This window comes from Belonocnema kinseyi, chromosome 5, assembly GCF_010883055.1.
Source record: "Belonocnema kinseyi isolate 2016_QV_RU_SX_M_011 chromosome 5, B_treatae_v1, whole genome shotgun sequence".
NCBI classification, from domain to species: domain Eukaryota; kingdom Metazoa; phylum Arthropoda; class Insecta; order Hymenoptera; family Cynipidae; genus Belonocnema; species Belonocnema kinseyi.
The window spans coordinates 56674397-56699546 of NC_046661.1; the positions used below are offsets into that span (position 1 = coordinate 56674397).

At 32.2% G+C, this 25150-nt stretch overlaps 1 protein-coding gene across 1 annotated transcript in view; it reads left to right on the forward strand.

Moving 5' to 3' along the window:
- LOC117172365 (transcription factor SOX-13) overlaps positions 1-25150 on the forward strand; it is a 407080-nt gene that overhangs the window by 70180 nt on the left and 311750 nt on the right. The window contains exon 2 of the mRNA XM_033360216.1: positions 14237-14286. Within this exon, the coding sequence (XP_033216107.1) occupies positions 14254-14286 (33 nt within the window). The 5' untranslated portion in view covers positions 14237-14253. The remainder of the gene's footprint in view (positions 1-14236; positions 14287-25150) is intronic.

Here is a 25150-nt window from a genome sequence, read left to right on the forward strand (position 1 = left end):
ATTCGAAAGTCACGTGAATGATTCATCGTGTTGGTCGGAAAATGAAGGAGAAGCAGCATCATCTTCAGATGACCAAACCAATTCTGACGAATAAGGCTGTTAAGTTCCATAAGTTCTGATTGACTGTAAACTAATATACCTTTTCTTAGAAAAATGTCTCCAAGATTATTTCGATTATTTTATAGAAATTATTGCTAATAAATCTGATAAAGTAGGACATTTTTACTCCTTTCATGATCACAAACCTAATAAAGTATAAAAATGAGCCCTATTTTGAAGGCTAAGTACCTCGAAAAAAATGATGGCTTTAACATATGTTGTAACGCATATACGTGCGCAGTTTTTGGCCAAGTATGATCTTGCGTGAGCAATACTAACAATGTGAAACTTAGCATGATTTGAATGAAAGTGCGAAAACCCATGTAAAACTTAAAAATGACTATATCTTGAAATCAGATCACTCTCAGGAAAAATCCTTTTAAGGGGTTATGAGACGTAGTTAGATGAATAAAATAAAACATATTTGAGGCCAATCTGTAGATGGCCCAAAAACCGGCCTTATTGACCCTCCTCTTTTCCACTAGATTTTCTGCAGAAGTTTAAAGGTATCTTAGATATCTAATCTTGCAGTGGTTAGTGTCATACATGAAAGATAAGGCAAATACCATTGTATAATAAAAACAGAAATTTGTTTTTCGTGATGAGTGGGGATGTAAATTTGCATGAAACTTTAGCCTGATGAAAAGTTTCAGGAAAAATTGCAATGTTTCAAATATAGCAACGGGAACATTCAAACTGATAAGGTAAAAGCCTATTAGGTATTTTCACTTCAATAAAAAGCTAACTTTACTTCGTAGATTGCTGAGGGGAAAATAAGGGACCAAATGTATGGGATTCTGTTCATTTTTGCCATATTTTGCTAATATCTTCGTAAAAGGTAATTTTTTCTATATAACTGTAGTTAAAAAATAGTTTTTATTTTTTAATTACTATTTAATGAAATAATAAAATAATAATGATTATTAATTACAAATATATTACAGAAGTAAAGTTTTGTTCCATGCAGTTGATCCATTTTTCCCCCTCAGCTTTTAGCACAGTTTAACACTGCCGGCTGATTTGATTTATTTTTCCAGTTTGTACTGTGGACCAATGATGCCAATGTTGGCATCCTGAGCTACTACGCTTGCGTTAGGGCTGAACGCTGATTGACCACATTTGGCGCGCAATTCAAAATTAAAAAAAAAACAATTCTTGTAATTTAAATAAATAATTATTAAAATATGCACAAGAATGTATTCAAATTGTGTGAATTTTGATTTCAGACAAGAAAAAAGTGTATAACACATATTTTATAAATAATAGTCTATTTTCATTGAACTCCAAAAACTAACTTATAGTTCACAAAACATTTTGTAATAGATACACTTGTTGAAATACCATATAATATTTCTGCGGCTTGATATATAGAAGTTAATTGTAGAATTTAATAGTGATAATATTTGAATTTTTCTAAAAATAATTTCAGCTGAAAATATTGTTCTTTTCGATTAAAAACTTATAATTAATTATTTTCAATCGCTTTTCCAAGAAATTTCTTTTCGAATTAAATGTTTTGTAAAATATAAGTTGGTCTTTGGAATTCAATGAAAATAAACTGTTATTCATATAATATATGTGTTATATTTTTCTTGCCTAAAATCAAAAGTTACACAATTTGTATACATTATTGTGTATATTTTTATAATTATTTATTTAAATCACAACAATTGTTTTTCAATGTAATTTTGAATCACGCTTCAAAGGGTAGACAACCAGCGCTCAGTCCTAACGCACGAATGAATGAAAATTATTATCATTTTATTATTGCATTAAATAGTCCCTAAAAAAGAAAAACTATTTTTCATTTGAACTTATACAGAAAAATTACTTTCTACGAAGATATTAGAACAATAGAACAAAAATTAACCGATTCCCATGCATTTGGTCAATTGTTATCCCCTCAGTATTCAACGAAGTGAAGTGAGCTAGTAATTGGAGTGAAAACACCTTATTCTATATGTAGACGGTCATGACTTTTTCTATACATCCCGGCTTTAGTTTAAATATCGACGGGCATGACTAGCCTAACTTTTGGAAGTTGCATTAAGAAGTTATAATTTTATTCTAAGTGACTGGTACGCCCTATTAAATTAAAGAAATTTGAAAATTAGGTAAATATTGTTTCAATTGGTTTCCTTATTAACAATTATTTAGGCTAATATCGCAAACCGAATAGTTGCTTTGACGGATATTCAGGTGGCTGACAGCACGGTTCAGAACTCCACAACTCTGCATAAGCCAAAATTCAGTCTCCAAATGATACTTTCCCCTAGATGCCCACATGGGCACCTACGTTCAGAGGAATACATTTGAGACTTGAAAACTCTCTCAAATGATCATTGGAAGCCCAATGAAATTTGAGCTGCAACAAATTTAACACCAGCATTTTTCTGTGCCATAAAACCTAACGATAAAATGTCTTCATTATCAGCAATAATTTTTTATATTAGCTTTGTCTTTCATTCAATAGTTTACCAGTAAAAAATGTATAATGCGTCAGATCAATCGATACTTAGTGATGAATTAAATTAACAAATCTGCACTATGAGACAGCACTGACAACACAAGCAACTTTATTTCTTCTATTTACTTTGATTTGAGCACTACGGCAATGTTGCGGAAGACTGGCGATCTTTAAAAGTGGCGCGATTATATGCAATAAATGTAATTTATTATCTTTTATTAATTAGTTTTTAAATGACGCCTTCTTTTTCAAAGTCCAAATAGAAGTACTTTCTAGAGCCAAGCTAGATTTTAGACGGAATTTTTATATTAATGTGATGTGAAATTCTGGCTAGCGACATTAGTGGGTCTACATAGAACTGCGTGATGGATTTTTTTATCTAGTATGTATAGATAGCGCCGAAAGAGCGCCAATCTAATTCGGCGTGAACAGACAGCCACGAATAATCCAGTACTGGCGCTAGAATAATTCCAGTCTGCCAGGAATTATTTCCACACGGGAAATCGAGGTTGGTAAGTTAGTGATTTGCAGAGTTTGTCGGTAACCCCTGATTCAAGTGTTCTCCAAAGAAACCCTTTTGTGTCTTTACAGGTTTCTGTTAAGGTTCAAGTTCTAAAAGAACAAACTTTAATTCAAGCCGGAACTTTAGTGAACCTCCAGTTTTTTCGGTAAAGTCGACGCAATTTGATACATTACAATTTTTTTATTAACTGTCATCCATTTATAATCAATATAATAAATACCCATAAATGAGTATGATTAAAACATTTTACAATCAAATTTGATTTATGTCGATAAATTTAATAATTTTCCAGAACTGAATACATAAGACTAGTAACCCGAACCAGGTGAAATATGAACAGGTAATTTCCTGTAAATCTTGTTTACCCCTCGCGAAGAATTTTAAATCATAATTCGTGCTAAACAGGCCATTCATCGCGACGGATGCTCGGCGTAAAATAAAATTTACAACGCGTTTCTTGCTGCCTTGCGAACTCAGCGCGGCATGGCACGCAGACTCGTGCTCATGTACATAACGTGCAAGTGTCAGGAGTTAGAGGAGGCAAAGCTTTTTAAAGTCCGTTCTTTAAACACGCATGAATGGTCAGCGCGGATGTGGGCCTGTTGCCAGTCTTTTCTCTTTACACACTTTATTAACTCTCCCGCCTAGCCCGGCCCGGACCCGTGCGCGAGGAGTCCGAACAGAAGAGTTATTGTGTCTGACGCTGTCTGACGTACGCAATCACGCTTTTCGTTCTTTCTTCCTTTACCTTTTTCTTCTTTCTTTTTTGTGCGCACTCTTCCGTTCATCCTTTTACCTCCCTTCTCAATGAATATGATTTTAATAAGTACACACAGACCGAGCCTAGTTTCAATGTCTCTCGGCTTCTTTTTATATATTAACGTGGCAGGAATGATAAGCAGTATAATAAATGTACAGCTCGCTATTGAATATGAATTAATTATCACAGAGTAACGGTGCCCTTTTTTTTTAGAATTATACATTACTAAGAAAGGCTTTTGTGCGGATACGAATAAGTGAAAAAATTGTGCATCCTTAATTGCATTATGCTCAACTGTCTTTTTAAAATGCGTTTCGCAGTTTTCTTAACGGGGCATGAAGAAATGGTAATTTAATACAGTTGGGAACAAAAAATGTCGCCCTTACAAGTGTAGATTTAATTGGGAAATCACACGCTGTCCAATTACGAATCTTATAAGAGTTTTAATGTTGTAAACTTTTAAGTATAAGTTTCCAAATGCGAAGTCGCATACGGCCCAACATTGGCCCATAGGCGGCAAAAATATTGCCGAAGCTCGGATGCCATCGTCGCGCCATTGCCGGAAAGATAACTATGGCCTTGACATGGCAGCCAAGGCTTGGCTGCCATTGTCGGCCCAACACTGGGTACCAATACTACTATAGTCTTAGGTCTAAGAATATGATAAAAAAGTTATTAAAAAAATAAATATTAATTGATTGCGAGTACTTTGAATATAAATATTAATGGGCCTGTTTAGTTTGAATACATATATTAAATTTTGAACATAATATTACAAACAAAATTTCTAACGCTACGGGGTATCGAGCCTACATCTATATGTCTAAATCTATCGCCTAGCAGTCGGGAGTGCTAACCACTGCGCTAAGCCGACAAGTTGAAACTCTGTGAAAAAGCCATCCTGATAAGCATTTCGGAAAAGTTAAAGAACTAAATTTTAAGCTTTCTTTTTCTAATTATTTGTTATTATGTCACGTTGTGTAAATGTAAAATATACGAACTGTTAACATGAATATCAATACAATAATTTTTAAATAAATAATTTAAATCGCTTACAGTTTTTCTTCATCTAATATTTCGTTTTTTCCGTTGTAGTCTACTTTACAACTTTTTGCAATGCCAGAAAATGTAATTTTTCATAAACATTTAAAATTTTTTATAGCAGAACTTAACCAATTTCATCTTGAACTTTGAAAATTTTTTCAATAAAATTCCTTTTCTATCTTTCGTGTTAGGTTTGTTTATTAGGTGCTAAAAGTGAGACTTGGCGAAATAAAGTGCCGATTCTGTGCCAGGCATCGGTGGAGGATCGGAAAATATAAATAGCCAATATAGGCTGCCAGCACTAGCTCAACACTGGGCCGATTAAAATCCCGATATTGGCCCAATAACTTTAGCCGACCTTTGGCCCCTGGGCATAGTGAGTGTCAGAAGAGCGATTGAATAAAAAAGTAAGAAGACTTATAAGAATAAGAAAGATTGATTTGAAACATTTTCCAATTATTAACTTCAAAATTATTATTTCAGCTATATTTCATGGAGTATACTTTGTCTCATGCTAAAGAAAGAGAGAATATCTCTACCGCATTAAAAGATACGTTTTCTAATAGGCGAAAATGGGTTGAAAATAGCAATCCTATTATTTCAGATATACACAATCAATATCCTCAACTTTTTGATTATAATGGCGAAATGGTAACTTGATTCTAAATTATATATTGAATAGAACAATTCTAAATTAACTTTCTTTATATTTTGCAATAATCTATATCAATCAGAAATTTAAATTCAACATTTAATTTAATAAATTCAATAAAAATGGTTTTTTAAATCACTTTCAATCTTATAAATTTTAAAATAGATCAAGCAGGAATTCAAAATGATCATGAATGAAAAGGACATCAACGATACATTTGTTGGAGATTTCCCCGCAGTGTATATTCAAAAAATTTTGGCTTACTACAAAAAGGAAAAGAGCTTCATTTTTGAAGAAGCCCAGAAATCAATAGAGGATGGTAAGATTGTATTCATTATTTAAATTTAGAATTTTTTACTTATTATTTTGATTTATGATTAGAAAGTGGATTAGAGCAAATGTGATTTAAGATATCGAGCGCCGCTCTGCTCTCACACGTGGAGAACCCCGGCTTGACCATCATTTTCTGTTGATAATTTCGAATTAAAAGCGTTTGAAATTGACAAAAAATGTTTCAAATGATTTTAAATTTAAAACATTTCAATTCAAAATATTTTAGGGGGGTAAAATTTTGAATAAGTACAATATTTCGAATAAAAACATAGGAAAATTAAAGCAATCATTTTGAAATTCGAGCTGTCAAAATAAACAAATTTTAGAACGAGACATTGAACATTAAAGTTTTTTGTTTATTTGAAAAATGTTCATAAAAGATCGACATTTAAATCTTATTTAAAAAAGAACCATTTTTTATTAAACAAGTGAATAATTTCCTTAATATTTAATAGATTTAATGTTAAAAATGGTTAATTTCTGAAAGAATGAATTTACTTCATTTAATAGACATTTGTATGGGTGCGAGTATAGAAAAGTTTTAATATCAATTAATATGCCATTTCTAAAGTTTTGAAATTGACCTCTTTTGAAATTTTCATCTGAAATAATTCGATTTCGAGATTCTTGACTTCAAAATAAATTTTTTCAAACCTGAACAATTTGAATTAGAAATGAGAAAATTTCAACTTTTCGCTAAAGAAATGAATAAAATTGTAACATTTGAGTTTGAAAGTTTTGAATTTTGAAGGCTTGTGTTTTAAAATGTTTTCGATTTGAAATTATCCAATTTTACACGCTTTTATTCAGAAATTATACAAGTTCAATTTCTTTTCATTCCATTCGAAATATTGTTCTTTTTTTTAAACTTTACCTATTTAAAATAACTGAAGTGGAACGTTTTCAATTCAAAATCATTTCATATATTTCTTAAATATTTCAAACGTTTTCGATACGAATTATTAATAACGAAAGTGATGGTCTAGCCGTGGTTCTCTATGCGTGAGAGCTGAATGGCGCTCGACAGCTAACTTCACAGACTCTAATCCGGTATGTAATTATAATCTTTCTTTAACAAATATAAACATTGATCTTTCTCTCCTTATTTATCGACCCGTATTGAAATTTGAACATTTGAGATCATTGGTAATTCTGCCTGCTTTATTACCAAACACTAACTTCATGACCAGGAAAAGACCTGCTATCAATCCATCCGAAAAAGAAAAAAAGATTTTTATTAGTTTTAATTACTCCAAAATCTATATTCAGTAAGAGTTGTTTATTAATCTAGTCAACATGACTATTTTTAGGAAAAAGAAAATAGTGGTGAGAAAGTATTAAGTTACTAGCGCAGTTACACTTGCTGAAAAATTGAAGGTGCCAGACAGTGCTCTTCTCCAAATTTTACCGGTAAGAATATTTTTCAATATTATTGATATGCTCTTTCACAAGTTTTCGTACTGTATAACAATTTCTAAATTTAATATTAACATTTCAGTTGGAAACAAACATTGACGACCATATGAATGCTTTCCGGAATCAGCAAAAAGCAAACATACAGCCGTACTGGTCCAATTTCAGCTTTTGATCTTTTATATAAACTGCACTATGTGCTTAACGTAAGCTTCGCGCCTTCCTTGATATTTTTTTATAATTTTCTGGATTGTTTCGTTTATAAAACCACAAAAGAGGCTAAAAATTCAATCAGATCCTTGGAAGCCGCTTTAAATAGTTTTAACATTTCTGCCGTTGATAGTATGGAATGCGACTAATTTACGCAATGTGGTCCCCTATAATTCTGTATGTCCACATGTATTTATCATTATATAAATTGAACTATATATAAAATTAAAATGTTTTTATTTTAAAATTAAGTATTTGAAATCCGGCGGGAAAATATGAACCAATCAGGTTCTGTGTTGCGAACATGCGCGTCTGTTCGAAAACTACTGATAAATCGATCATTTTCAACTGAAATATCAATCATGTTTCACTGAAAAATCAGTTGTTTCGCCACCGAGCGCCAACTTTCAGGCTACTGATTGAATCAGTTACTTTCAGTGGATAGATTGAATCAGTAGTTTTTAACTGATTAGCTATGACTGACATCTTGCTTTTTCAATCAGTTATATTTGACTGACAATCAGTTCTTTTTAACTGATTCAGATTTAGAGAGTACATAGAAAACTGAGTAAAAGTAGTATCATAAATGAATTATTTTATTTAAAACTGTACGTTTTATGTGTGTTTTTCTACAGCAATAAATAGGCTTTTGTCATTAAGGTTATTAAACAGTTTTTGCACTCGATTTTAGTTCATTTTTATCGCCCTTCGAAAGTTTTGAAGCGTTTTAAACATTGTAGCGAAACAAATATATAGAAGTCTTTTTTCCCGTGTAGAAATAATTCTTGGCAGACTGGAAATATTCTAGCGCCACTACTGGATTATTCATGACTGTCTGTACACGCCGAATTAGATTGGCGCTATCTATACCTATTACATAGAAAAATCCATCACGCAGTTCCATGTAGACCCACTAATGTCGCTAGCCAGAATTTCACATCACATTAAAATAAAAATTCCGTCTAAAATCTAGCTTGGCTCTAGAAAGTACTTCTATTTGGACACTTGAAAAAGAAGACGTCATTTAAAAACAACTTAATAAAAGACAATAAATTACATTTATTGCAGTGCTCAAATCAAAGGAAATAGAAGAAATAAAGTTGGCTGTGTTGTCAGTGCCGTCTCATAGCGCAGATTTGTTAATTTAATTCATCACTGAATAACGATTGATCTGACGCACTATACATTGTTTGTTGGTAAACTATTGGATGAAATACAAAGCTAATATAAAAAAGTATTGCTGAATAAAGACATTTTATCGTTAGGTTTTGCAGGAAAGTAATTTTCCTTTTCGTATGGCATGTATCCAGTACTCATCTACATTAAAATGACATATTTCCTGACCTCAAATATTATGCAGTGCTACCGACAGCACTCAACTTTCATCATGCAATGCAATTTAAAAACTGCTACCAAAAAAGTTGGCAACAATAACCGGAACCGGATTGCAAGAATCAGATGTTTGCCATGCAGCCATTCAGTGTGAATACTTTTCGCTTCGCGAGCACGAGGTTCGAAGTTTTCCAGATCCTTTTTCGACGTAAAGGCGTTGGAATCAAGACCTAACCTCAAAACTGGATTTTCTCAGTTTACTCCCTAAATACTAGAATTACATCTTTTCTAGATAATCAGGACTTAGTCCTCTTTTCAATTAAATCTTTATTCGGAGTATAACATTACCTAATTCCAATAGTTTCTGTATAAGGTGTTTTTTTTTTATTCTAACTCCAGCATTAGAAAAAAAAACCCTCAAATAAAAGCTGTTGAAATTAAACAATTTTTCACCTCAAATAAAAATTTGATTCAATGCAGGAATAGACCCTAATGATTTAAAAAATATGTAATTATAATATTTATGGAGTAAAATGAGAATTCAATTTTGAGTTTGGTTCCTGTTTCCAAAACATTTATAATTGACATTTTCTTTTTTATCAAGAACATTTAGAAACATTCTGTCAAAAAAGCACATACGAGCTATATTCCATTTCTCTTACAGAAATCTGGTTAATATTCTCATTAAATCATTCCTGAAATAAAAGTACTATGACTTTTATTTCAGGATTGATTTAATTATAAAAATAAGTATTAAGTTTGCAATCTAGGTCGCATCTAGATCTACTAGATTTTACTAGATTCACTAGAACGCGTCAGTACCGCTGGTGTAGATAGCGGCTAGTCGATTGGAGCGTTACATTTGCACACTGCCCCAGAATAGTTTCTCGAGATAGCGCCAGTATAGACTCGTGGCGGTCTAGGCTGGAACAGTATTGCGCCATGAATTATTTCCACACGGGTTGAACTAAGTCAATTCATTCTTTGATTCTCATATTTAATTTTTTTTGTAGAAATTGTTGATGTCAGTTTTTGGCTTTAGGGTCAGGTGAATTGAAATTAATTAAGTTGTTTCAAACGTTTCGGCACACAAGATACGTGATGAGAATGTGTTCGTTAAAGCAGAAAAAGCTTTAACAAAAAAGAGTGCTTTGCTTATCTTTGTCTGTTGTATTTTTAAACTTTTTCGACTTTTGAAATTTATAAACAATCGTTTTTGCAATAAATATCAATAATTAATAGGTTTTATTAACACAGTTAGATGCAGCTTTCTCTTGCGAATCCAACGATATCAAAAACTCATTTTTCATAAAAATGTCATATATGTAATCTTGTTAGTTTGGACGGCAGTATATAGTAAGCAAATGTACTTTAAATAAATTTTATACTTAAATAAAGGTTCGCAGTAATAAGAACAATGTCAAGAAACATTGCATTTAAAAATCATAAATTCAAATAATTTTTTTCCTTGATTTCTCGTATACAAATTTTGCTTCAAAAATTTTATGTTTCCGAAACTAGTTCAGTTTTAAAAGTAGATTTATTTCAACAATTACAATGAAGTCAAAACTAAATTTGCCAAAGAAAGATTGTAGTTGCATAATATTTATTGGATTTTTGTTGTGTTTTGTTTGTATGTCTTTAATTAAAATGTACTGAATTTCTTTCTTCTATTGAAGGTATTTTCTGTGAAAATAAATGTTTTTTTTCTAATTTATATAAAATTAAATACCATTAAAATTATCAAAATTTTTAAGCATTTTTTGAAGTGCATGTTCTTCTTAAAATATTGTATTTTATCATAATTTGAAAAAGAGAAATATTGACATTAACGACAGAGAGTTTCGTTATTGAAAACTTTTTTTATTTGTACTTAATTTAATTTCTTTAATTTGTATACGAGAAATTATATTTTCAAATTAAAACACACACACAAATATATAGACATACATACATACAAATGCAAACATACATATATACATATGAGTGCTTGCGCGCGCGCGTGTTTTTGTGCGTGTGTCGAAATTTGACGTATATAAAAAAAAATTAATTTTTAATTTGTCGAAAGAAGTGTAATAATGTTATTACTAACCTTATAAGAATTTGTACCAAATTTGTGGCATGATGACGTATTTTTTCCTCCTCAAAAGAGAAAAGCAAAATTGTTACGTCAATGTTCACTAAAATCTGATTATTTACGAAATGTTATTACACATTAAAAACTGAGCAAAAAACTATAATAAAAGAATTGGATAAATTGAAAGATGTGCATTTTTTAGAGGTGTTTGAATAGTTGAAAATCGTTTTTTGTTATTAATTTTATTCAAGCATTCTTGCAATCGACTTTTAATTATTTTTTATTATTTCAATCGTCTTAAGTATCCAAAGAAAAACAACTATAGTAACCTTTCTAAAATTAGTAACATTCAATTCTTTGTTTAACATATTTCAAGTTATTGTTTAAAAAGTGTTATTGTATAAATTAAAAAATGTGTATTTTATATGTATTTTTATGTTTATTTTATTATAAGTGCTGCTTTTTCATTACGGTTATTGAAACGTCTTTGAACAGACTTGAATTGCTCATCATACTTTTAGATGGTTTCTTAAAGTTTTAAATATGAATAAAAGTATCAAGCCCTTTTTGAAATGAATAAAATTCAATTTTGTGTTTAAAAATATTACAAATATATTTATTTAACATAAAAACCTATAGGATGGGTTATTATTACATTAAAATATTATTTCTCAAAATTTTGATTAAATTTCCTGTTTAGCGTATTAATGAGAAAGCTAAATAAGCAAAAACAAAATTTTATATTTATTTATATTTAAGTCTCTCCAAGATTTTAAATTTGTCTTTTGAATACTCACAAATCACCAGAAAGAGTCCTTCTGTAAGGAAACAATGAGTTCAACAACTGTTAGGTTGAAGATGTTTGAGGCTTATCATGTGGAGACTTCTCAGACAAAATCTAATTTCACTTTTAAAAGTGCACATTCCTATTGAAAATTTATTTGCGCACCTTTATTCTGAAAAAAAAGTTTGAAATTTTACCGTTTTCATATCAAGCCCGAAAAATCCGTTTTTTATCAAACATTTTTTTCTTTTGAAGGAAATATTCTTTATCGTGTTCTACGATTGCTAGGGGAAATAACATTTAAAATTTTTTGTTTAAACAAAAAATAATTATTCATACTTGAGACATTACATAAATCGGCATTCATTTTGTCAAGCTCATGAAGATGCGAGCGAATTTCAAGTAAAGAATAAACTTGCAGTGGAAGAGTTGTTCAGAAAAATATACGCAGAAAAAATTGAAATTTCCATTGGAACCTATTTTTGGTTCGGAAGGAGCTGCAGAAAAAATTAACCCCACTTGCTGAAAAGGAACAAAAACGAGAAATGAACTCTAAATGATAATACACTTAGGGTTCAAAGGATCTCAATTTTAATTGAGCCTATTTCTAAAGAACCTATTTTTCGCTTTGCCCACTTGGATATCAGGTTTAATTAATAACACAATACTTACCTTAAAGCACACATGTAATCGAACTCTGATGAACATAACTTAATGAAAATAATTTAATTACAAAATAATACTGCAATTAAAATAGATATAATGACTTGATAATTATCATTTGCAGATTATGTAGAAAAGTTGTCAACATAAAAGCATATTCATATTCGAGAAACTTTTCGTCTTGAGTCATCGGTCGATAACTGTAAATCGATCCCTAACTTATCAGCCCTACCTTGCAAGCAATTGGTTTCTGAATGCGCCTCAATGTTCTTTTCAAGAGCGCTCTAAAGTCTAAACGAACCCAATTGATTCTCTACAGGTATCTATTGGAGCTCATGTTCTCAATGATACCAACTTTTATTTGAGCCGCAACTTTAGTGAACCCCCGTTATTTCTGTGTAAATAAATGTTTTTACAAAGAAAACACGGTCACGTGCGGAAATGCAACTTCGCTCGAGAGGAAGTATTATTTATGAATCGGAATTTATTCATTAATTAAAAATTAAATTAAACTCTTGACCATAAGTTATATTTCTTATAAATCGATGTTGTCTGATAGGCCATATGGAGTTAAAAGTAAGAGTAAAAGAAATAAACATTACACAACACTATCTAGTACATTTAGTTTTTTTTATGACATTATTTCTGTAAACTTACTGGTGCTTCTTAGATTTTGATTGAATATCAGTGCAATAGAAATCCATCTTTCACCAAATATTTCATATTTTCATTCCTTGACTTCCGCCTAATAAATTATTCCACATACGTGCGAAGATAAGAACCACAAAGTAACGTCTCAGATAAAAATGGATAACTTTTGCTTTAAAAAAAAGTTGATTAGTTATTTACTTTGCCAGTCGTAAAAAAACTGTGTAGAATATTTTCACAAAATTTCATTTTAAAAAATCGAAGAATTACCTCGATAATGACGAGTTGAAACCAAAAAAGACCAGCTCCTTTCAGCGAGAAAAATGTATGCGCTGGTATAGAATCCAGCCTTTTAATAATTAAGTTATAAACGCTCTTTGAATATATTTCTCACCAAGCAAAACATTAATGCTCACGTAATAAGGGCACTCGTATTTTTATATTATTTAATCAAATAAAAAAAAAAAGTATTTTAATAAAACAATACTTCTCGTCCGAAATCAAACTTAATGGAAAATCACTTTTTAAAAATAAAAAGAAAATACTGCTGTTTTTCAAATACATTCGAGGATTGGTAAACTTTTTGAAATTTTGATTATTCAAACTCGCCGAGTTTGCTTAGTATTATTTACTTTTCTGGTCGCTTGAGAGCGCCTGTACTATATGCAGCAGTCACACATTCGTGTTTGGCCGTCTACAGTTTGGGGTGGGTACATCCTGAGCGAGCCCTTTAATATAACACGTGAATTTGTCAAGTGTGGCTCTTACACCTGTCACAAAAATATTGACCAATCACCATGTACTATTTGCCCTAAGGTGTTTTTTATCTTTCTTCAGAAATTTCGCAATAGTAGGTTGTCCAATCTTCTGGAATTCTAATGTTCTCGATAGATTTAAAACTCTTATGCTTGAAAAATGGTCTGTAATATTCTAATATTTCTTGTCTGAAAATAGTGACCTTCTATATCTAACTAAAAACTTTCTAAATTAAGCACGGACGCGAACCAGTGAAAGTTCCTGAATATCGGTAAATGTCGGTAAAAAGAATCCTGAATTAGGAAAATCCTCCTTTTTCTAGTAGAACCTTTCATAATAAAGCCTCTGCAATTTTTTAATTTATTTTACCCCCTCTATTTTTTTCTCCATTTTTTTAATCTTCACTAAATTTTATTCTGCTTTCTGTAAATCTTAAAATTCTTTCAGTATCATCTAATTTTGTTTTTTATTCTAGGTAAGCTCTCGTGATGGATGTATTCTGCAACTAATCTTTTCAACGTTATGGTAAGATGTAGTAATTAATTTAGGTCCTGTAAAAATATTATTTAACCATAACACTCTTTTTAAAGTTTTTGATACAGGTTAAGAGAGTTAATAACCAATTTTGATCAAAAGAATCGTTTTTGTTTTCTTAAAAAAATTGTCGTGTGTCAGGGTTTCTTTTGCATCCCAGTTAAAAGTTTCAAAAGATACTTTGACGCAGGTTAATAGAGTTAATAACCATTTTTGATCAAAAGAATCGTTTATTTTTCTAACAAACTTTTCGTATTTAAACTTTTTCCCTTATCAAGGTTTACACTGTAAAATTAATTAATATTTTACAAAACTTGATAGAAAGAAACCCCACGCCGAGTATCAAGACAATATTCTCGTGTGACCTTTTCCGAAGTATACTTGTTATTTTTTATGGTAAGTTTTAAGTTCAATATTAATATAAAGAATAAGACAAGATTAAGTGTCTTTTTATAAATTGTAACCTCTTGTGAGTTACCGACGCGACGCCGTGCTACATCAATGGCACAAGACATTTTACAAATATTGTGGGTCTAATGCGAGGAAATTGACAGCTATGTTCAACTTTTTTGACAGCTTTCACACAAAAATAAACCGAATCCGAGCTATTCCTATTTTGCTTTTTACATTTTACGCTATTGGAACGGAAAAAATGCGGTTATTCGAAACGTATATTTCATATTTTTTTACGGAATATTTAAACATAAAAAAAATACCCATAGTATCTTATGTTTTTTAGGTAAGTGGTAACGTCTCCGACTTGTGTTTCTTCAATCTCGATGAAATTGAACGAAGTTTGAGCTTTCAAGTGTTCGAAACCTGTCGCCCTGATAAATGTTATTTTATTTTATTCTTTCACATAATGAATTTAGCATTTTCGCATGTAAAATTATTGGCCGAATTGGAATATCACAACAGATACGTAAATTTACTCCGATACACGAGGGTCCTTTTATTTACATCCACCAGAGATGTAAAATTCAATAGATTTTTTTTACAGTCTAGGCTTAAAGAAATAAGAGAGGCGACGTTGAAAAAGGAGGGATGCAAAGAAAGAAAGACGCTCAACGCGCTAAGGAAAAGACACATTCGGTTGAATTGAATTATTTAAAGCCCATGCGAAGAACAGGCGTCTTTTATGAGCCTTTACAATGGCCAGCTTTGTGTGAACACTCGCGAGCGCGAACTCAACCGCTCCGCGAATGCAAAGCTGTATAATAATCTTAGCTCTTCTTCGCATTGTCAGTGCTACCACCTTATTTCTGAATATTCTAATATATCAAGATAATTAAGCAAATTTGTTTGGCCAGAATTAACTGTTGGAAACAACTTTTTTCAAGATAATTCATAATTTGTGATTCTGAGCCTGCATATTTCTAAATGTATTTAATAATAATAATAATAATAATAATAATAATAATAATAAATAATAATAATGCAAGGAGGTGTTTTTCAAAATGCGGGAATGAAGTTAAGATGTGTTCGGACTTATAAATATAATAAATGAAGTATTCAATAAATTATGAAAACTTCAAGTTTGAGGTTAGGAACACAGATCGAAGGTCAAGTTGAATTTTGGGTGAACAGGAAGACAAGGTTACATACAGGATTATAGAGGATTACAAGGGATTCTATGAGATCACAAGAGGGTCCTTATTCAAAAGAACGAAGTGCTTGACCCTAATGCAGTCTCATTTTTCTGTTTTGCCTTCTAGGTCATTTCGAAAATATTTCAAAGTCTAATAGGAATTTAAAATAAAAAATGAGTTTTCTCTCTTCTACAATTTTCCTTTGGAGATGCCCATTAACTCGCAACAAATTTGGAAGTCTCATTATTAAAGGAACAAAAGCGTTGGTAGCATTTACATAAAACAATCCATTTCCATACTTTGAGTAATTTCCACCAATTCGTTAATTTTTTCTACAAATTACAAAGCGGTACAAGTCGACCTTCTCCCTTCACTCTGGAGTTGTCACGTAACAGACACACGCTGGCGTGGAGATGAAAGAAAATGAGCGAAGACCCCGTAAATAAAGTTGGTAATCATAGAATTGCTAATGTTTCAAAGAGAGATATTATTCTTTTGACGAGATGGCAGGGGCTTAACTCACGGGAGCTTTCAGAGAAGGAAGAGAAATTCGGATGGAGGGGGGCCGAGTGGGGCCGAGTTCGGTCTAGTCATTAGTGTGCACACATCTCGGACACACAGATGTGTCCATACTCGCGCCCTTTATTCCCACAACACCACGTATCGCGACTTTCATGTGTGCCTCTGCGTGTGTGTGGCTATTTGTATATTACGTGTCTGCACAAAACAGCCTCGGTAATTCAAAGAGACCATAGAAACTTCTCTATTCTTGCTCTCACATTTGTAAATCTTTTCGTTTGGGACCGCACTGACCGTGAGCAAGGTACTAATAACTATTAAGATGAGCCACGGACTTTAGTCGTTTTTATTTTGCGGTGTTTCTACGAAAGGAAGACATTTCTCTACAGTGTGTCATCGATGATTTTAAAATTCGCTGAAGAAATAAGAATATTCTTAGTTTTCTAATGTTCTCTTTTTTTATATAAATTAGCATAATGTGACGTTTCATCCCTTCCCAATTTTTTAATTTAAAGTAATTATTGATCCCGCAAGCAAATTTAGTAAATTTTAATTCAAGTTAGTTCAGGTTACTTGCAGCGAAACTAATTTTACCCATTGTCATTTTATCTCAAATTAATTTGAGTAAAAGGGCATCGAATTACAGTTACTTCGAGTAAAATTTACTTTATCTAAAACAACCAGGAACAAAAATCGATTAAAAATACGCAATTCTGAGAAATGGCACTGGTTATTGTTCTTAAGTAAACGCTTTTTAGATTAAATTTTCCATATGAAAAGTGACTTTAGCTAAATTAATTCACTTTGTGCTCAAATTGCTTTATCTAAGATTGCCTTGAGTAAAAGTTACTCGTAAAAATCGATGAAGTTTGCTGATTAAAAGTTGTTTAGCTCTTGTTACTTTGAGTTTAACTTTTCTTTTGTAGAAAGTTACTTTGATTAAAATTTTCTCTAGCTTAAGCAGCCTGGAGTAATAATAATTAATTAAGCTATATAGTTATTTTGGGAAAAGGCTTTGGCTACCGTTCTTTTTTTAATAAAGACCCTTTAGATAAAATCTCTTTCAGAAAAAATGACTAACTATGGTTTCTTTAATTGAATAACAAAAACATGTTCAACAATCAAAGTTCTCATTACCTTCTTCTAATTTTTAAATTAAATTACATTTAGGTGGACTTAACTGTTGCTCAATTGAGTACATAAGAATGCCTATATGTAAACAGTTTCGGGGATTGCCTCGCACTGGCCTTGGGACTAAATGAGGCTGTGCATGGAAACGTAAGCAGTATATTGTAAACTGGTGGCGAACCATTGTGGACATTGTCACACGCTGCCGCGCGGAGAAAAAGATATCGCACAATGATATCGCAAAACCTCTATATTGCAAGAAAGCGCAATATGATAACGTACAATCAGATCCTGGAGCTTTGTACGATATTATAATGCACTAATATCACAGACAAAAATGAAGTTAAATTTTGTTGCTGTAGTCTGCTACGGAGTCCTTAGCAGCAATGGGAAAAAGGCAGAGTATGAGTCAGTTCGAGCTATAAATCGGGACTCTAGATTTAAAACAATCACAGAGAAAATTAAAAATTTACTGCAGGTAAAACCTGTAACTGTTAATGATTAAACATATTTCGGCGAAAATTTCATTGAGGTTAGAAAAATTATTCTGAACTCGTCGACTGCGTCGCGCTGAAGTGAGCAAATTTCAGTAAAACATGTAGAATCTGCGTGGGCCAGCAGTTCTGGGAAGGAATAATTCAGTCGATCATATATAGGCGTTCTGATGTACATCCCCACTTAATTTTTTGAATTAAATCATCTTTAGTCTTAAATTTGAGAGCAAGATCTTTATTTAAATTTAGTTTCAGCAGAAGTAACATGACTTGACTCCATCTTCCTTAGCATCGTCCTCTCCATTCTGACAATCGTTTCTCGAACTTTCTCATCGTGAAATCGTATTTTCTTACATCTGGATTCCGAGACACTCGTCTATTGGAATGCGAGAGTGGAGACTGGATAGGGACAGAGGAAATAGGACATGTGCGAATTATCCGACACTTGGTAACTCACAGTACCACCCCGAAGGGTGGATTTCCACTCGATTACTGATAATTGCTGCTACGAGGTTCCCCGGAACACGGGACGTACAGACGGTCCTCTTGATCGTAAAAATAATTGAAAATGCGAAAGGCTAAGCGAGCAGAGAAAAACGTCGTTCCGGATATGTAGGCCGGAAAATGACAATCACTCAGGCGAGATGGATGGGACACGGAAACTCTCTCTGTCTGACGTCGATCGAGGGGCCTCCGGCGATTCGCCCTTTCTACTTCTCTAACTCCAAGTGCCCATCAGTTTGCAAATAACCGACTCGATATTTGTATGAGCTCCAGTTTCAGATACCAAGAGTGAATTGAAAATTCACCTGCAAGAATCGATCATTTTTGGAAATACCGGTAGGCAGGTGTTTCTCAAGGTCATTTCGTTAAGTCTAGATCATTCTTTTCATTCTTATAAAACAAAGAGATCAATTTACTCTTATTTAAACAGAAAGTCATCCTTAGTAATAATAATAATGATTATTGTGTGTTTTTATTAAACTTTTACTCGGGTAAACCCGGTGACACATCATAGCCACGGACTAAGTCAAGTGACTGATGAGATTAGAATGTTATAACTTAATTCAAATAATTTAATACGATGGTTGAAACCTCCTGCGATGATGTTGTAGGTATACAATTACGAGCAGCCACGAACTTTGGAGGTGACAACAGTCATGGAGATGAGCGCAGACTTGGGTTGCATTTTCTACTGTTAAAAATTTAACAAAATTTAAATTATCATTTTTGTCAATTTTCAACATTAAAAAATCAAAATTTTGTTTTTGTTGAAAATTCAATCGTATTCAATATTCTTTAATTTTCTTCAATTTGATTACATTTTCTTCAATTTTCAGTAGTTTAAAGTTCAAGAGTGAAATTAAAAATTAAGTTTTCAGAAGGTTCAATTTCAATTTGTTATATTCTTTACTGTTTTCCAACTGTTGTGAATGAAAGAAACTTGAAAAAAAATCATAACCTCAGTTTATTATGAGCTGACGTTTGACCTCCTGACTGTAAGGAGTGAAAAGTGATTGGACAAACTCGCACTGGTAATAAAAGACTGATGATAAATGACTAGAAATTATCGATAAACTTCCATAAATTACCGAGGAATTCCAGAAATTTTAGCTCATTTTTGTTACCTGAAATTTCTGGTAATTTATCAATTTTTCATACAATTCTGAAAATTTTCAAAATTTTTGGATTTGATCCAAAAAGCTTTAGATATTTTCAATTTTCAGAAAAGTTTCGTAATTTATAAATTTACCAAAAAATTCCAAAAGTTCTCGTAATTTCGGATATTCAAAAATTTCCAGGATTTTTCAGTAATTTTACAATAAATTTCGAAACATTTTTGGAAAATTTATTTCTGTTGTTTCTCAACTAAAAATTTTCTGAATTTTTTAAAAAAAATATCGTGCGCAATATATGCTAAAAGTAGATTAGGTTGACAGGGCATTCATCAACATGATTGTTTCTACTTTTCTTGTTTGGGCGGCAGCTCTGGCTTGTAGAGTAAACTTCACACTCGTGTGGAAATGTCTACATTCCGTACTTGTTGGATAATATAATATTTCAGAACGCAATAATAAAAATGGCGCGTTTTTATGCCCCCATAGACAAACGAAAAAGTACGCGTTATGAACGGTGCCTAAGTAGTGCGTTAGATAAGTTACAAATGAGAGATCAGTAAGCACGGTTCGATGGAGTTAAAAAAAAAGAGCTCTATTTGTGCGTGTCTCCGTATTTTCGTAACGCTTGAGAGACCGTAGATGACGAAGATGGAAATAGATATTTGGTGAGTCCGTAGAGGGCCTTCTCTTTACGATGAGTCGATGTTTTTAACGTGCTCAAAATGCAATTTTGCGTTTGTCTATGGAGGGATAAATACACTTAATTTATGATTTTGTTCTGAAAAGTATTGTGCGTGACTCGTGTGAACTGACGACTTTCTTTTTGAAACTTGCGCCATGTTTCAAAAAGGCCGTCAGTTCACACTAGTCACGCAATGCACAACTTTAACATCTATTATTTATTAAAATTCGCTTTTTTCTTCAATTTGAAACTATTGAAAGTTCAATTTTCATCAATTTCCAACAACTAAACATTCAGTTTTAGAAAAGTGAAGAAAATTGACAATTCAGCTGTTGAATTTTAAACTATTGAAAATTCAACTGCTTTAAATTCAGTTTTCAATTTTTTAAAGTTAAAAATTAAATTATCATCAAATTTCAGTTTTCCGCAGTTGAAAATTCAATTGTTGATAATTGAAGAAAATTGAAGTTTTGAGGGATTCTTTTAAAGCGCTTTAAAAAGGGGTACTTTTAATGGGACTTCAACTGCCTTCAGATCAATCATTGAATTCTAAGTAGGTCAATTTCAGTAATTTGACTTATGTATGAAGTATAAGGAGAATTTGAGACAAATGAAAGATCGCTGTAGCCATATCCTAGGCTATTTTTAAATCAAGTTGATCAAGTGAAATCATTTAGACACTGTTTTTTCTTATCCAGAGCAATGTGAAGCGACGTCTACAAACTGTCAGTCACCTGTCAAGATGATTTTGTCGGACGTTATTGGGGTGAAATAGATGTTGATGAGCAGGCAAGTTATAATAATAATTACCTAAATTTTAATTTTATCTTATTTACCGGTGACTATTAGTGTCTAGGAATAAAAATTGGACTTAACGTGAGATAATACCACAAATCTTAGGATAGTCAAAACCTACATGACATTCAAACCACCAAAGCCGGGATGTAAAACTAAGTCGTGACCGTCTGCATCTTAATTGATGCCTGTTCGTTCGAAGCAATTTTCTCTAGATTTTCTGTATTCAAAAAAGTGAAGTTAGCTGGTGGTTGAAGTGAAAATACCTAATTGTATATGTAGATGGTCATGACTTTCTCTACACATTCCGGCTTTAATTTAAATATCGGCGGCCATGATGATTTTAATTTTATTCTAAGTGACTAGTACGCACTGTTAAATGAAAGAAAGTTGAAAATTAGGCAAATAGTATTCCAATTAATTTCCTTATTAACAATTGTTTAGTATAATATCGCAAAGAGAATAGTTGCTTTGTCAGGTTTTCAGGTGGCTGACAGTGCGGTTCAGGAGCCCACAACCCCCGGCATGAGTTAAAATTCAGTCTCCAAATGATACTTTCCCCTAGATGCCCAGATGTGCACCTACGCTCAGAGGAATACATTTGAGACTTGAAAATTCTCTGAAATGCTCATTGGGAGACCAATGAAATTTGAGCTGCAACAAATTTAACACCAGCGTATTTCTGTGTAGCTCGGTTAAAGACATATTATTTAAAAAGAACAGAGTAATAGTTGTAAGTAATCATGTGCTTGTTGCTATCACAGCCAAGCTAAAACGGTCAAAGTCCAATGGTAAAAAATAAAACATTACTTGGTTGTTAGAACCGAGTTTGACTCTGCAAAATTAGAATGAGTAGTTCTTTGCTGAAATAAAACGATTTTTTCGGTTAAAAGCAAATAAATGCTTCGTGATAAATTTTAAACAAGCTGCACCTAGTAGTTATATTTTCACAAACAAACTAGTCACTTTTCACACAACCAATATGCTTGTTATTTTTTCTCAAGGATATTGTCTGTTTTTAATCAAATTTACTGGGTCCTTTTTTAAAATGTTTAGTAGCTGAATCTAACAAATTGAAGTTGATAAGTTTTAACCAAGTGCTTTTGAACTTGGTAAAAGTGAACCAAATTAAGTTTCGAATTTTTAACCGAGTAGAGATATAATTTTAACAGAATTGCGCAGGTGTCACAGTAAGGACAGTCGAAGGGACTGCTGTCTGCGCAGTTAAGAAAGAAGCCATCGCTAGCATCGTTGTTAGCGTCATTTCGCTTCGACTCCATTCTTTTTTGGTTGTGAATGGTAGGATTCAGTTGCGCGTCAAAAAATAGTTATGCGAAATATGTTTTGTTACAATTCTCACCCATAAGTATTCTAGAGTGCTTACCGGCATCGTCCGTACGACAGAGATATACATTATCAGAATGAGAGAGAGCTAAAAAACGACCCTAACCTCAAAATAATGTACATGCATAACATTTTTATTTAACACAATAAACTTTGTTGTTATGCCTCAGAAACAGTCGAGAGACGTCCGTTATGATTTTATTGTATCTCCGAATTCTTTTTTTTTTTACTGAACTGTACCCGATTGACCACACAACAAATTATCACATGCCCCTAAATCGAAAAATTATTATTTCTGACACGAAAATTTTTGAATAAATAAGTTGATGTTTGTAGTGCATAATTAATTATTTTTAAGCAATAAACATAATTATTAGATAGAGAATTATTTCTATATTGTTATTATAGAATATTAATACAATGAATGCAGTGAGAATGCAGTCGATTCCGACAGCCAAGTACATTGGTTACTGTAACCAAAGGTTAGTTGACGTAGCAGAGACTCTCGGACCCGTAGCAGGTCAGCTACCGCAACAGAATGAGGTTGGCTCCGCTAACGTAACAAAGAAGGTTTTTAGCCAATACAACTTGATTAAATTTTACAACGAAGTTTACAGGTGCTATATTAGCAGTCTTACTTGGCTATTTTCAGCAGAATTTTGGTTAATTTCAACAAGCATGTTTTCTCAGTGACAAAGAGGGTTTTTGAATACTTTAATGTGTATTTTGAGAGAAAAACTGGCTTATTCTAATTAAGGCTTCAAAGAGTCTAATTTTTATATAACTTGAACTAAAGTTGATTTTCTTCAATTTTTAAAAGTTTAATTTTCATGAAAAACGGGAAATTTGTAATCAAAAGTAGGGAATTTATGAAAATACAAAGAAATCCCAACTCTGACAATCCTCTTGTCAGTGCTCACTACTTTCTAAATCTGAATTAGTGAAATTTCACTATTTGATAGTGAAATTTCACTAATTCAATTAGCGAGAAGTAGGTCAGTACGAATTAATGAAAAACTACTAAATCAATTAGTACAGTGAAATAAAATATTTGCTCGAGTCGACCAATAACCCCAACAGTAAACTATATTACAAGACCAAATATAGAGGTAAACAATAATGTATTTTTAAATATTAAATTAATTTATCTTGATACTGTACTTACTAAAGAAAAAACTCAATTCAGCTTTCCATGTATGTCTATAGACATAAATAGAAAGCTGAATTTCATAACCTCAAGACGAACATAGCTTTAAAATTTTTTTACGCTCGTAGAAAAAAAATGATGCAACCTGACAAATGTAAACGATGCAAACGAGACGTGAGCGCGGGTTGGTGCGAGTCCACTATTCGTCGCGATCACGTGATCATAGCTTCGATCTCGACTTCACTTATTAAATAGTGAATTAAACTACTAAATAATAGTGAAATAAAATCCACTAATTGGAAATAGTGAAATTATCACTATTTTACAGTAGAAGACCACTAATTCAATAGTAAAAGCCAAAAAATCACTATTTCAGCAGTGAATCATTCAATCACTAATTCAATTAGTGAAATTTTCACTATTTAAAATTTAGAGAGTAATCCTCAAAATACACACGGAAAAGTGCACTATCAGATGTACAATTTCGAACAGTAAAGCTGAGATTTAAAACGTACTCACTGTGAAACGAATAGTTTTCACAGTATTGAATGCAATGTGAACCAGTAATCTGGAAGTACACTAGTCGAAATAACATTTGCAGCAATACATAAAGCTGCTATTACAGTTTGACACTGTAAGGGGGAATAGCGTTGGTACACGCTGTTTAAATTACTGCTCCACATTGTAAGGTTTCTCTTACAAGCTGGTAGACGTTAGGTTTTCCTATTGTAAATTAAAAATGGTCAATTATACAGTTTACAACTTACCTTGCACTTATCCTGCACTGGTGCACTCCGATCTGTACCGAAGCAGGTCGGAGTGAGATGGAAGAAGTAGGAAGAAGTAAGAAGGAGCGATCGGAGTGCTCTTGGAGTACGCCAGTGCAGAATAAACGAATGCGCTATGAGAGTGTAGAGGTACATTGTGAACCGGGTAAATAAATGTTACTGAGCGAGATTATAATATCTCCACTTTCAAACAGTGCTATTGTCTGAGCGAGATTTGCTTTATTTTTTACAATATTAAGTGTATTTTTATCATTAATTAATAATAAATAATTATTTTTATAATTAAAACTAAAAGATGTGTTGAGATTATAATAAACTTCATATCTGCCGTACTAAGGAAAATCTTACGTAAGTGCCATTGTCGTTTAGGTCGAATTTAACATGTTCAAATACGACAAAATATACCGTAATCACGAAGTCAGTTACGTAAGTTTTTCCTTAGTACGCCCGGATAAAGATGGAAAAATAATTTGTATGAAGAGTGCTGTATTACATTACAGATTATTATGGTACTAGCGACTAGCGCTACAGTACCACCGACAGATCGTGAGTTCGCGCCATGCTCGACTGTACCTGTAAGCATTGTATTTTTGTTTCCATTCATCTGATTTATATTTTATATTATAATCAAATTCCAAAATAAAATCTTCAATTTCTACTAAAAGCCACTTTTAAAACTTTTATGACTGTTAAAATGCGATACTCCCACACAAAATCATTATGTTCCCGGAACAGAATCAGTTTTTTCTA